The 15,100-nt window shown below is 30.8% G+C and overlaps 1 protein-coding gene and 1 long non-coding RNA gene across 3 annotated transcripts in view; one reads left to right on the top strand and one right to left on the bottom strand.

The window, feature by feature from the left end:
* The first annotated feature begins 791 nt into the window (after nt 1-791).
* Nucleotides 792-15,100, top strand: part of LOC129875963 (vestitone reductase-like) — an 80,782-nt gene continuing 66,473 nt past the window's right edge. Inside the window, exon 1 of one of the 2 annotated variants that reach the window (XM_055951227.1) lies at nt 792-1,031. In XM_055951227.1, coding sequence (XP_055807202.1) covers nt 890-1,031 — 142 coding nt within the window. In that variant the 5' untranslated portion in view covers nt 792-889. The remainder of the gene's footprint in view (nt 1,032-15,100) is intronic. The other variant, XM_055951226.1, reaches the window with a different exon arrangement.
* LOC129875966 (uncharacterized) lies at nt 9,460-10,901 on the bottom strand. Its single transcript, XR_008763256.1, has 2 exons — nt 10,393-10,901; nt 9,460-9,705 (listed from the first exon to the last, which is right to left on the bottom strand). It is a non-coding gene; the product is annotated as an uncharacterized LOC129875966 (long non-coding RNA).

Here is a 15,100-nt window from a genome sequence, read left to right on the forward strand (position 1 = left end):
TGACCTCAATAGAAATTTATGCCCTCCAATTTTGGATATGTACAAGTATGTACTTAAATTTGTATAAAGTTGAATAAGTAGGCACACACATCCTACATGTCATGATACACGTAGGATGACACATAGAACATAGATTGCCAAGTAAGACGCCACATAGGATTCATGTCTTGACTTCTTTAACTTTATACAAATGCCTATTTATGCATATCCAAAATTAAAAGACATAATTATCAACTAAGATCAAATTAAAGAATCAATTATTGTATTACGCCTTTATAATTTTCTCATACTTTTAATGTAAATGAATGAAAGGCCGACAAAACTTCAATTATGCTGCTATGTTATGGAAAAGTTGCTATAGAAACAAAAATCTTTTTTATGATTTTGCTTTTCCAACTGTGATGGCATCTCACAATAGTGGATGCTTTAGAATATACATAATATATACTTTTTTAACTTTATATTATTTTGGAATTTATATTCTTTAATTTTGAGTGAATACAAGTAAATATTTAAATTTATATAAAATTGAACAAGTAAATATACATATCTTATTTGACAATTCACATCCTACATAACATTTTACGTGTATTATATCACATAGGACAAATTTATATATTTATTCAATTTTATACAAATTTAAATATTTAATTGTACACATCCTAAATGGAAGAACATAAATAGAAGAGACCAAATTAAAAAATATATTTACATGCCTTTAACATATTTCAATCACGCTAGTTGGAGGTGTGGCCAATTTTAAAAGGTGAAAGTGATGGCTAAATAATGGGTAAATGACAATTACTTGTCCTTGTTTTCTAGCCACTTCGATGCAACCTATGACCACTTAGTCACTTATACTACATAGAGACAGTAAAAGAAAGAAGAGATGAATAGAGGGGATATGGAAGAAGTAAAGGAGAAAGGAAAGGTATGTGTAACAGGAGGAAGTGGTTATCTTGGATCATGGATGGTTATGAGACTTCTTCAACTTGGTTATTCTGTCAACACAACTATTAGATCTCATCCAGGTAATTTGTTAGTCCTACTTGAAATCTTTCGTAAGCTCATTAAGTGGATTGACATGATTTCAATCCTACAATCCGTGCTTAAGTTTGTGTTTTTTTTTTAATGTGTATGCACAATTTTTCTAGGACTTCTGCCATATCTGCTTTGCCATGGCATGGTGTCATCCCTTCGTTTTAGTCCTACTTTGCCATGGCATGGTGTCATCCCTTTGTTTTAGTCCTACTTTAATGTGTCATTTTAATACTTTTTGCACATATTTTTGTGTTGCACTCATTCTTAGAGTGAGGGAGGCTATTTTTTTTCCCTACCACCTACTCCACCTTCAACCATGAAAATATCTTGATAGAAATGACATAACTGGGTCTACTACAAGTGTTTAAAATAATATTAAAAAAAAACTCAATTGAGGTATTCAAATAAAAAATGATGTCAATTTTTGCCGATATGTTTCGTCTTTAATTAATAACATAATGTCTAGCTAGAGATTCCTCAAACTATTGAATAAACTGAAATTTTCAGTTGTTAATTATTGTAATTTATAATACATTTAAGAGTCAAACGAATTTTTTAAGTTGATAATTATTGCTAATCAAAATTCGAGAGAAGATTGAATTTTTTATATGTCTTTCAAATATTTTAAGTTTTAATTATGTAATTTATAATACTTTTTTATGTAATTTAAATAAAATAAATAAATAAAATGAATATATTAAAACATAATAAGTATATAAAATGACCAAAATAACCCTTATAAATAAGACACAATTGACGTGCTTTGATGAAGCAAGGATGTTGCGGGAAGCACTTCAATTGCCGCTTAGTTGTAAGAGGTGTCACCAGTTAAAATGAAAAACAATAAATAAAATAATGTGACATCATATTTTATAAAAAAGAAAAAAATATATAAAATACAATTCATGCGTTTATATATATTAAAAATATATTTTTTTCGACGAAGCAATGTAATGTGACACCCTTGGTCCTTCATAGGTTCTCCCTTGGCACTTATTAATAAGGAGAATATTCTACTCAATTTATTAATTTATCCGAAGGTACTATTATTTAGGGAGTTTTAGTTGTGTTGACTTCCAATAAAGTTTTCATGTAATTTTTAAAGACGTAAAGTGTTGTACAATAACGAAAACAACAGAAATTTTTTGAAAGTTTGAAGGCATGTATGATACTGTCCTAAATATTATTTTACTAATAAAGATATGTCTTCATGATAATGCATAAGTATTCTTAAATTATCATCGAAATTCTAGCGATACATTTTAACTTAATTAGAAAAAAATGAAAATAATTAAATATATATAAGTTTTAGTATTAATAATTATGTGTACTAACTAATTATAAAATTATTAATTAAAAAAGGACATGCGTCCAATTTTCTTCACCCATCACTTGCCTTCAAGAGAGTATGCACACTCTCTGTGCCACGTCAGTTTTTAGTGGTGGCAAAATCAAAACCCAACCCGCCAAATCCAACCCAACTCGTTTAAGTTTGAGTTGGTTATTGACCTGCAGATTCGTTAGCTCAATTCATTTCAACTTATAAAAAATTGGGTTGATATGTAACCCGAATTGGCTCATTAGAAATCTTGGTAAAATATTTTTTTTTAATTTTTTTTTTCAATTTGATATGTTATATATAGCCATAATAAAGTAAAAAAAATTATTAGGTACTAAAATAATTTAAAAGAAAAAAAAATTAAACAATTAAGTTTAGTAAAAAATGGGTTTGGATTGGGTCTTGACCTGTAATATAACTCATTACCTAACCCAACCCGTTTTGACCCAAACTAATTTGGGTTGGGTTGGGTCTTGACCCAATTGTTGTCTTAACTCATTATGATCCGTCCAAACTTGACCCAACACACCTAATTGACACCCCTAACATAAATATTCAACTGTAGGATTGAAGCCTTTTTTCATTTTTATGTGCAATAAAAGAGCAATCCAGTGCACTAAAGCTCTCGCTATTCGCAGGGTCCGGGGAAGGGCCCGACCACAAGGATTGAACCTGTGACCTCCTGATCACATAACAACAACTTTACCAGTTACTCCAAGGCTCCCCTTCTTAACAAAGTCCTCAATCCCTTGTAAAATTCTTGCTCATAAGTAGGGGTGGCAAACTTAAATTTAATCCCCTTTATCTTTTTCTTTGTTGGAAGATTATCCCATTTGGTTTTTGATTTGCTGCAGAAATGATTCGATGCTTTCTATATGCATTCCTTCTGCATTATGAACACTTAGAGATGACCTTGGTAGGCAGTTGCCTTCTTCTTCATTTGATGTGGCCGTGAATATATTATCAGAAAATTCTATACCCAGATTTTTTATTAATTTTTTTTTTACTTCTTTCATATATGAAGCAAGAAGTTCTTCTTTGAAGTTTGTCCCTGACTTTATTTGCAACTTCCTACTAATTTTCATGAAGAGACTGATATCATCTTTTCCTACTATTACTTCTCGTTGATTTTTACTGGCTTCAATAGATGCCTTAATTGAGTTTATAATCTCTTGATGATGAAAGTTTCCTTCTTCGTCTTTTTTGAAGTAATTTACTTCAGAATTTAGTCTGAAACATTCTTTTTAAACAAGGAAGTCCTTCGTTGGTTTGAACTTCTATTGTCCATTACATTATCCATGAGATAGATAACTTTATAAAGAAGTACATTAGGAACATCCCCTTAAAAATAAATATCATCTTTTTGTAATTTTATTAATTTGGGTGAAGCATCAACCCATTAAATGTATACTTTCTTATAATCTACTGGGAGGATGTTCAAAGTTGGGTCATATAAGGTCCATCATTGACAAAACCAACTTGGTATATACTGATTGAAAATATTTGAACAAATTTTAATAAATCATAAATGCTTCTTATTAGCATTCTCATATAATAAAGCTTAATTAAAGATTTCAATGTAGTCCTAATAATTGAACTTAACCACTATTTTTTGGTCGGAATGGGTATATTTCCTTTCCCTCAAGGTGTTTATTCCCCATTTTTCAGCAGAATAAATCTTTTTCATGATAATTTTTGAAAAGCTATAAACCTTTCTAGTATGATCTTTATAAAAATGTTGAATATCAGCAGACCCCATTAATGAGACTATAATCTCATAACACATTCTATATTTATAGGTTGGAACTACATATGATGTTGTATCAAAATACCTTGTCATGATTTACCAAGGGTCATCTTTTCATTGTAGATCTTTTGGTTCAAAGAGAAGTATTACTTCACCTTTTTCATTCTTATCATACACTTCAATATTTTCATTTGCTTTGTCATTGACGATTCAAGAATATGATAGTGGGGTGATTTCCTGAGGTTGCCTGGATTGTATAAAATCCATAAAATTTCTATACATTGGGTGTTCTGTATTGATTCCAGAAATGCTAGCGGATGTTGTTGTAATACTAGAGGCTATAAGCCTTTGATTTTCTAATTGAGTCAAGATATTATCTCTGTTCGCGACTGATGATTTTTCTCTTCCACGTCCCTTTCCTTTATTAGAGGAGGAGCCTACTGATGGTGGCTAGGTCAGCCTCATTCCTGCTGTCAAAAGATAAAGTACTATAAACTTAAATATTCTTTAGTGAGAAAATCAGGAAGACTATTGTTTGTTCCTTTTTTATAGTGTATTTCAAAATCAAATGGTGCTAAAAAAAGCTTGCCGTCTAGAAAACATCTACTTGGATACACCATGCTTTACATTTTTATTAAAGATGAATTTAGCAGTCTAACAATCATTTTTTATAATAAACTTTTGTTTATATAAATCACCTTGAAACTTCAAAACACTTTTGACAATAGCCAGTACTTTTTTGGCTACCGTGACATAATTTTTCTGACTATTGGTCCATTTTTCATAATAGAATTGGATAAGATACTCCTGATCCTGATTAGGAGAGAGTTGCTTTAATATTCTTTATAACCTATATCAGATGCATCGGTGCATACAATCTTCTGCCCAATTTGGATTAGCTAAAGTGAGACAAGAAAGGTTATTAATCTTTTATTAATATGCTTCTGTATAACTAGCAGTCCAAGCTTTAGAATTTTTTTTAAGCCTATCATATAGAATAGTTGTATTATTAACCAAATCTTTTATAAAAGGAGAAATATAATTCAAACTATCCAAAAATCTTTGCAACTGAATTTTATCAGTAATAACATCTGAAAATTTCGAGGCAAACTCAATGCTTCGTTGAATAGGAATAATTTTTCCTTTTTCAATATTATGACCTATGACTCCGACATTGGTTTGAAAATTATGCGGTTTTGATCTAGATATAACTAAACCATTTCGAATAATAATTTTCTTAAATAAATCAAGATGTTTAAAATGTATTTTTTTAATGTTTTGGAAAATACTTAGGTATAATTTATATATACAATAATAAATTGCTATTGGGGTTAAAAATATCATTCATAATCTTTTGAAATTCCGAAAGAGCATTCTTCAATTCAAAAGGCATAACATTCCATTCATACTGATCCATTGGGACATTAAAAGCAATTTTATACTTATCCTTTTTAGAAAATTGAATTTTCCAATATTTTGATTTTAAATCAAATTTAAAAAATATGATAGTTTTATGCAATTTTTCTAACAAATTCTTTTTATTAGTAATAGGATATCTAATCCATTTGAGGGTTTTATTAAGGAGTTTATAATTAATAACCAACCTGAGTACTCCTCTTTCCCGCCCTGTGAGTTTATTAACATAGAAAGAAGTACATGACCAGGTAGATTTAGAAGGTCCTATTAAACCCATCTATAGAAGAGATATAATCTCATTTTACATAATTCCAGATATTCTGAATTCATTTGGCAAGGTCTTTTTTTTTGTAGGAATATTATCCTCTAAAACAATCTTCTTCACATGAATGACTTACTACATGTTTTTTACTTTCCCAAAAAATATTTGGATGATCTCCACAAATTTGTAAAGAGAATCGATTTTTTATCATATCAATTTTTTCTTGGACTTTAGAAATTTGAAGACTTTCTTCTATTGTGAGACTACAAATTTCATTTTTAAGAAAGTCGATTTGTTTTGTTTTTGAAGAAATCATATCTTTTATATTATTAATGTATTTAGAAAATGGCTGAGATATGAAATCAATTTTGATTTTCTTTCATTCAAAAGTATCTGTTATTTCAGTTTCATCCTCTATAACATTATAGATAAATATGCCAGAAAAAAGGCATTCATAAAATAACTTCATTAGAAATGTCTTTTATTAAAACAAAGATTTTCGGAATACAAACCTCATTCGTGCAAACATAAACTTTTGGTATTTTAAATTCAATACCCATTTTCTAACCACTGGCGTTTCTAAGACTATGAGTAATCTTTTAAAAGTATTTAGAAGGTATTAATCCTTTCTGTAAGAGCTATAAATTCTTTTTTAAGATTATAATATATAAAAAAGAGTAATTTTTTCTATGGATTTATGGACTGTGATCAACTCAATTGTCCGTAGAAATAAGTCTTTATATGTAGGAGAAATATTCGAAATATCTAGTATATCTCTTTAATGAGATCATTTTGAAAACTAGACATATTATAAAATGTATTTTCAAAATCTTCTTCAGCAAGAATTTCTTTGCCTGGTCGTTATTTAAAAATATTTTCCTCAATATGAGAAATTCCTTGATTAGTTACCATATTATGATTTTTTAGAGTGTTAATCTCTTTTTTGAGGTTATTAACCTATTCTATCAGGTCTTGTACAGTTGTAGAAGTATAATTCTTTTGAGACCTAGCTTTGAGCTATCTCCTGACTTCTACTAAAGTATAAGCATTATTATCCGAAGGACCATTTTCCTTGATTTTTTTTACTGAAAAAGGTATTACCAATCTTATCAATAATTTGTGATCTCAACTGCGGATCGTTTACCATTTGGAGAATTTCCACTATGTTATCATTGCTTAGAAAACTTAAGTTCAGATCCTTGAACTGGAACTATAATTGATGTAAAGCATCGTTATTCTCACAAGGTTGTCCAATCTTGCTCAGAATACACCCATCTTCTTCAGATGAGCTAGAAATACAATCTTCTTCTTGAAGTACCTAAGGTCTTCACTGATTGATGTTGATCCTTCATCTTCGGAGTGATCTGGACTAGAATTTTACCTCGAAGAATTTTAGTAGAATCTTACATAAGAAATCTTTGATATTATCCTCCAGATTAAGACTTTTGATCTTATCCTTGACCTTGCAATCCCTTTCATAATCTTCAATCCTCCCACATTTGTGGCAAGCATTCGACCTATTATTAGACTTATAGTAATCCTTTCGGCTTTTATAAGCCTTCTTTCTTCTATAACACTTTTTAAAGCATTTTTCTTTTCTTTCCTTCCCATAAGGTTTAGACTTATAGTCTTTCTTTTCTTTTTCCTTTTGGATATTCGAGAAGACTTAGGCATATAAATGGCAAATTGTTCACAAAAGTTTTCCAATTGTTGTTTCTCATTCAAGTGATATCTTTTCACCTATTGATTGAGTTTGACTTTATTACACAAGGATAATCCTTCTTGAGTGCAAATGATTATAAGCTTCCCATATGTATATGTATCATAGTTGATACTTACTCCATTTCCTTTAAGATTTTTTTCTTATTCTTTCAACTAATAAGACAGTAGCCCATCTATGAATTTTGATTTCCAATGAGAGTTATTACACTCTGGTAGTTTCATAACACTGGAAAGAAAAATATCCTTATACCATCTAAAAGATGTTAGGATTTTACACCTAAGATTTTCAAGCATAGTTGTAATGGCCTCACTATTATTTGATCATCTTCCTGAAAAATATTCCATAATAGTGAGGGCTAAAGTATATACTATGTTGGGTTGTTTACTTCCTTCCTCACCCTTGACAGCATTAAAAATATTCATCCTTTGAGTCTTGCTGAGATAACTATCCCACCATCCTTTTAATTAGCCTGTAAATCTTGCAATAACCATACTTGCAGTATTCTATTCAGAATTTTTGTTAGACTTGCACACTGTGCTATACCTCAGGATTCTATGGATTAGAGTATAGATTTGTCTATCAGTGTATCCATCAATATTTCATTCATAAATTTGATTTTCACTAAAATAATTAGAAATTATATATTTCTATTCTTCAATGAGAACATCCCAAGGAGTCGATCTAGGGTAATAAAATATTCTTTGGACCAGCCCACTGGCCTTTGTTGACCTCTTTTTCTATTTGAAGAGGTGTCAATTTCAATTTTTTAAATTTATTTTCCAATAATCTTTTAGATCATCCAAATTTTATAATTTAAAATCTGTTATATTCAGGGGGGGGGGGGGATTAAATACTTGGGGTGGCTTTTATTATTACCTCCTTTCCTTTATCCTCCTACAACTTGCATTTTTTTAATCTTAGAATAGATATTATCTATTTCATCATGTAAAGAGAGAATTTGTTCCTCTAAAATCCTAACATAAACAATTGTATAGTTATTTAAATGAAGCAAAGTCTTAATATGACCAGCCGTTTATAAAGCAGTATTACTTTCAAACATTTCAGCAAAAAAAGTAAAATAAATTGTTTTATTATCTTTTTCAATTTGAAAAAATTGTTGAGGAGTTAAAATAGACTTGGTAATTGTACCATCAGAGAGTTTATAGTCTTTTTCAAGCATCATGATATTATAAACATATTTGTTCATGAACCAAGGAACAAAAGCAATAGCTTTATTAACCTTTGCCTATAAAAATCTTCTTGAAAAAAATCTTTGTTGATTCTTTCAAAATTTCTGAAAAAAACATTTATGAAAAGGTTCCCATTTGGATTGATTAAATTCTGCTTTAAGTTTATTCCTTACAGGTGAACCTAGTAAAACAATCAAGTTTTGTACTGTCCATGTAAACAACTTGTAGGGAAATTCATTTTGGATAGAGTAGGATCCATATCAAGAATAACAATATGATTTTCAATTTTTATATTATCAATTCTTTTTCCTTCTGTTTTATGAAAACTAGAAGTTTCTGAACTATCTTCTTCTCTGATCCGACAAGTAGATGCTCTAGAAGGCAAATCAATAATATAATCAACAGGAGATATATAAGAAGTGTTAGATCTAAATATTCTAGAAGGGATACCAATATTATCAGTATAACTCATCAAAAAATTATGATCTATTTTATTTTTACTGTTTCATTAGTAGTTTGTACAATTTCAGAGACATCAGTTTACTATTATCTCTCGGTGGAGCCGTCTCTTCAAGAATCCATTCTTTAGGAAAATCAACTTCTTCACATTTAATAGATATTCTGGTCATAACCTTAGATCCATTAAAGTTAGTTTCCAATAAAATGGTTTCATTTTTTAAATTCATAATTTTACACATAGAATTTAAATATGTAAAGGTTTATAATAAATCCTATAATAGATGCATATTATAATCATAACCATTCAATTTAATACTCAATATCAAAGTATTTAGAGAATTCGCATCACTCAAAGAAATCTGCAAACTAGGATACAACATTAAAATAAACAGGGTCTAGACCAAGCACGTTTGCACTGTCCCTATGAAAGATCTCTTCCAATTCTGATTTCTGTCATCCCTTATAGCTGCTATAAATCTCTCTGGCAGACCCCTTAAGGTAAGGGGCTTAAAAACAACCTGAACCAGGCTAATATGCATAAATCTGTGAGTGTCCTTATAAGGGGCAATATCATTTTCAGATAATAACCTGAATGTATCGTGATCAGAGTCAACAATGATAAATTCTTCCATTTTAACAATTTATTTAAAATTTACTTTTTCAAAAGTACCCATCTAGTATATAACCTTGGGTTGAATCTTAGGAACAATTCAATTATTAAGGAGATCAAGATGTTGAGGTATACTATACTCTTCTTTCTTACTGTTTTTAGTAGTAGTGTATTTTTTAATGATATTCATCAAAATTAACAGTGTCAGGTTAACACCACCTACCACTATGATCATATGGCTTTGATACCAACGGACAAAAACACAAGATCGCTTTGATGAAGCTGTTGGATCTCTTACGAGATCTATAATTCTAAAAGACACTGAACCATTACGAAACTTTTCATCAACCTTATCAACGCCTTCACACGTCTTATACGAGGTTTACAGGGAATATCGTCCAGAGGATAAATTCAGCTTCTAACAGTGTTACAGTAACTCAACCATAGAGTCATCGGAACAATCCAATTTTAGTCATGAAGACTTTCCCATATTACCATAGTTTAAGGTGGTGTTACTCTGATAATAGGTGTTTAGCCTATCATTTAAGCTATTTCACAATAAAAATTAAATAGCACATAAATATAAATAAATAGTATGTAAATACCATATAGTGACATCGGTCTTCAAGATTAGAAGCAATTGAATTCAAAATTCAAACTTTACAAGGATTTTTACAAAATTTAAAACTAAGAGAAAGTATTGGCTAAAAACTCCCTCCTATTTATCAAAAGAGATCCTTATATAGAGAGGATTATTAGAAAACTCTAAAATCAATGACGTAAGAGCATACGTCTATGCTCTCGACATCGGGGCCTACTGCTTTATTAGAAGATTCTCCTATTTGGCTTTTGATTTGTTGAAGAAATGATTTGATGCTTTCAACATCCCTTCCTTCTGCATTATGAACACTTTGGGATGATCCTGGTAGGCAGTTGCCTTCTTCTTCATTTGATGTGGCCAAGGATATATAATAAGAAAATTTTATACCCATATTTTTTATTAATTTTTTTTAATTCTTCCTTATTTGAAGCAATAAGTTCTTCTTTGGTGATTGTCCCTGTTTTTATTTGCAACTTTCTACTAATTTGCTTGAAGGGATTGATATCATCTTTTCTCGATATCACTTCTGGTTGATTTTTACTGGCTTCAACAGATGCCTTAATTGAGTCTATAATCTCTTGATGATGAAATTTTCCTTCATTGTCTTTTTGGAGTAATTTACTTCAGAATTTACTGTGAAACATTTTTTTTAAACAAGGAAGTCCTTCTTCGTTGATTTGAACTTCTATTGTTCATTTCATTATCCATGGGATAGAGAGCTTTATAAAGAAGTACATTAGGAACATCCCCTTAAAATAAATATATGTTATAAAATAAACTAACTAAGCAGTTTAATAAGAAGGAGACAGAGTAAGAAACAATAAGAGAAAGAGAAAGAGATTGCAGATTTCATTATGTATAGATTGTATAACAGCAGTGACTATTTATAGCCACTAAAAATGATGAAGTTCAAAAGTTGGGGGGGGGGGGCAAATTGAAGTGGAGAGCGAGGAATAGAGGAAATAAACAGAAGGAAAGAAAAACAATTGAAGAAAGGGACGTCTACAAAGTGGACATCCACTTTCATAACACTCCCCCTTGGATGTCCACGAAAAAAATAAAAATTTTAGTGAAAGAATAAATATATATAGTTATTCTGAAAGCCCCCTCCTCCCATAGATGTTGTTCCTCGTTAAAACCTTACTAGAAAAAATCTAGTGGGAAAAGTCTAATGAAGGAAAAAGAGTACACACATCTGGTAATATGCCTTGATTGCTGCCTTATTAAAATTCTTATCAGAAAAACCTAGTAGGAGAAAACCTTGGTTAAGGGAATGAAAGTACATCACGTATTTTACTCCCCTAATGAAAACTTTATTTGATATTTTGGAGACGATGCATTCCAATCTTATATCTTAGTTTCTCAAAAGTTGATGTTGGGAATGCCTTTGTGAATAAATCTGCAAGATTATCATTCAAATGAACTTGTTGTACATCAATATCACCATTCTTCTGGAGATCATGCGTGAAGAATAAATTTGGTAATATATATTTTGTTCTGTCTCCTTTTATAAAGCCACCTTTCAATTGAGCTATGCACGCGACATTGTCTTTGAATATAACTGTGGTGCTTTGACATCATTTTTCGGGCCGCATCTTTCTTTGATGAACTGTATCATCGATCTCAACTGCACACATTCTCTACTTGCTTCATGAATTGCTATTATTTCAGCATGTTTTGAAGAAGTAGCAATAATAGACTGCTTTGTAGATCGTCATGATATAATAATTTCTTCGTATGTAAATAGATAGCCTGTTTGAGATCGAGATTTATGTGGTTCTGATAAATAACTTGCATCTAACCAATAAGGTCTGCACAACCTTTGTAAGTATAGAACAAACTCATATCAATGGTACCTTTTAAGTATCGCAAAATATGTTTGATACCGTTCCAATATCTTCACATTGGGGATGAACTATACCTTGCTAGAAAATTAATAGAAAATATTATATTAGGTCTGGTTGCGTTAGCAAGATACATAAGTACACCAATAGCACTAAGATATTGTCACGCCCCGAGAGGGTACCCTAGGCGTGGCCGGTACTCAGAAACCATTTCTGGCTTCTAAGAGAACCACTTGGTCTCATTTCTTATTTATTCATCAGCGGAAGACTTAAGAATACTAATGTGAGCTTGTCAAAATCAAAGGAAAAATAGAAAATTCTTAGAAGAAGTAGTTTCTAAGGAGAACTACTCCGATTACATCATCAGACTCTGTCTATGAAGCCTCTAATACTCTTAGATGGTGCCAATGACATGTCCATGGCTACCTCAAAAGAAACATCACACTCAACAATAATAAAAGGATAAGGAGTTCCTTCGAATACAAGGACTCACCAAATAGCTGAAAAGAAATGATCTTCAATGATGCGCCTGTTGAGGATCTCTATCACTTGTATCTACATCATAAAACGATGCAGGTCGAATGACGTCAGTACGTGGAATGTACGAGTATGTAAAATGGCAGGAAGGTAAGGACAGATATCAAGAAACCCCTCTCAAGAAAACTCATCTCAAAACTCAACATCATCTCAACATGAATATGTAATGCAAGTTTAAAATATAATAATAAAAATAATAGTAATAAGCAATGCTTACTCGGTTGGGAGTTTCTCTAACCGACAACCACCACTTATGAGCTAGCGATGATACAACGAAGCGATGTCGTTGCCACATCCATCTAATATCTTGCCAGGGTAAAGGACATCACCATCTTGGATCCACTCATCAAAGTCCTCTTTTTTGGGACTTAAGAGGCATAGCCTCCATCCTACGCTGGCTACGTAGTTCTGGGGTTTGAGTCAACTAAACTCTTACCCAACTCAGTGCTCAATACTACTCCCAAAATATGTGCTCATATTAATCTCATCATCTAGTCTCATTGGACTTTAATTTAAATCATCAAACTCATCTCATTTCATGTTCATCAGTCATTATATTTCCAAAAATATCATTTACATCTCATCAAAACATCTTGCTCAAAATATCATTTTCTCAAATTCATTCAAATTCAACTCTTTTGCTCTTTCAAAACTCAATAAAATACATATATAGTATTAATTCATATAACTTTCTTTTTATCAATGAAAATAATAAAAAGTCAACATCTTTACTCAAAACATGTGTAAAAATATTCATGAACATCAAATCAATTAAGATTCATGGGAAAGTAGCCATGAACAATAATTCCAATAATATGAGAGATAATAATAATAATAATAATAATATTAATGCATAAATATATCAAACTCAATAGAAGAAGAATTATTTCATTTAGAATTCAAGATTTGGATAGAAATCAACTATAACTCAATTATAATAAATTTAAATATTGGGCGCATGGACGAAATCAATCCAATGCTATAAAAGCCTTACATACCTTAAATCCAAAGGTTTACTCCGAATTTGAACACTCTTGGACCCCTAGCCTTTTCTTCTCGCCGGACCATTTTGTGTACTACCCAGAGTATAAGAATAACCGGAGTAGTATTTTTATACTACTAAAACTAAAACTATATTTGAGAAGAAGTATATAGAGAGAAGAAATGCTTAAGAAAGCTTGATGAATAAAATGAGGAAATAAGGTGGGTATTTATAGTTGGAAAAGAGGGACCTAACAATAAATAAAATAATTATAAAGAAAAATCTGAAAATTTAATGGAATATATTGATGTCATGGATGATGTTAAATGGAGGACAATTTATGTCATGCATGATGTCAAATGTATCTAGATGTTTCCATGGTAGGTAAGATGAGTTCTTTTTAACAGAATACTCTTTTTCGAAGATGCATTTGAATAAGATAAATTCCTTATTAGGATTTGGTTTCTTCATAAGAATTGTAGATATGGAAGTCTAGTTTCATATCGTTCAAGAATCAACCAATTTGGAGCAACCTACAGTGAGATATGAATTTTCTTCTATAAACACTCAATTCCATCATAGTACTATATCTTGCAAAGATTAATTTATTTGACCTACTTATACTCCGAATCGTAAGATATGTTCTTCATGAAAGTTGTAGATAAGGATGTTGTGGTTACCCAGAAATTTGAATCGCCTAATTTGGACCAACCTATGTAAAGTTATGGCCAAAATACAGAGGCTATATTATTTTCGTCGAGAATTGAAATACCGACATACAATATTTTAGGGGTTGTTACAGATATGGTACTTCAAGACTAAGAAGTTCTTTATCCTCTTCTTCATAGTTGACTTCTGGTCTTTGAGAGAATCCTTGTGCAACAAGGTGTGCCTTGTATCTTACAATTTCATTTCTCTTATTTCATTTTCGAACAAAAAACCATTTATAACCAACTGGTTTTACACCTTCAGGGGTTTGGACTACAAGTCCAAAAAACTCACGTTTAGCAAGTGTGTCTAATTCTAATTGAATTACCTTTTTCCATTCTGGCCAATCACATCTATGTCGACATTCTTTGATGGATTTAGGCTTAAGATTTTCAATATATTGCATGAGGTTAAGTGCAACATTATATGCAAAAACATTATCAATAATGATTTTTGATCGATCTAAATTTATCTCATCACCGGTAGAACTTATTGAAAGTTCTTCATTCATTTAAGTCCCAGGTTCACTGATTTCTTCAAGAATATCAAGATTACTCAAATATTGACCTTCTTCAGGAAGTTCTTTTGTAGTATCATTTTTATTATTTCTCATGCTTTTTTTTCTAGGGTTTTTATCCTTT

This window comes from Solanum dulcamara, chromosome 12 (genome assembly GCF_947179165.1).
Source record: "Solanum dulcamara chromosome 12, daSolDulc1.2, whole genome shotgun sequence".
Classification (NCBI taxonomy): domain Eukaryota; kingdom Viridiplantae; phylum Streptophyta; class Magnoliopsida; order Solanales; family Solanaceae; genus Solanum; species Solanum dulcamara.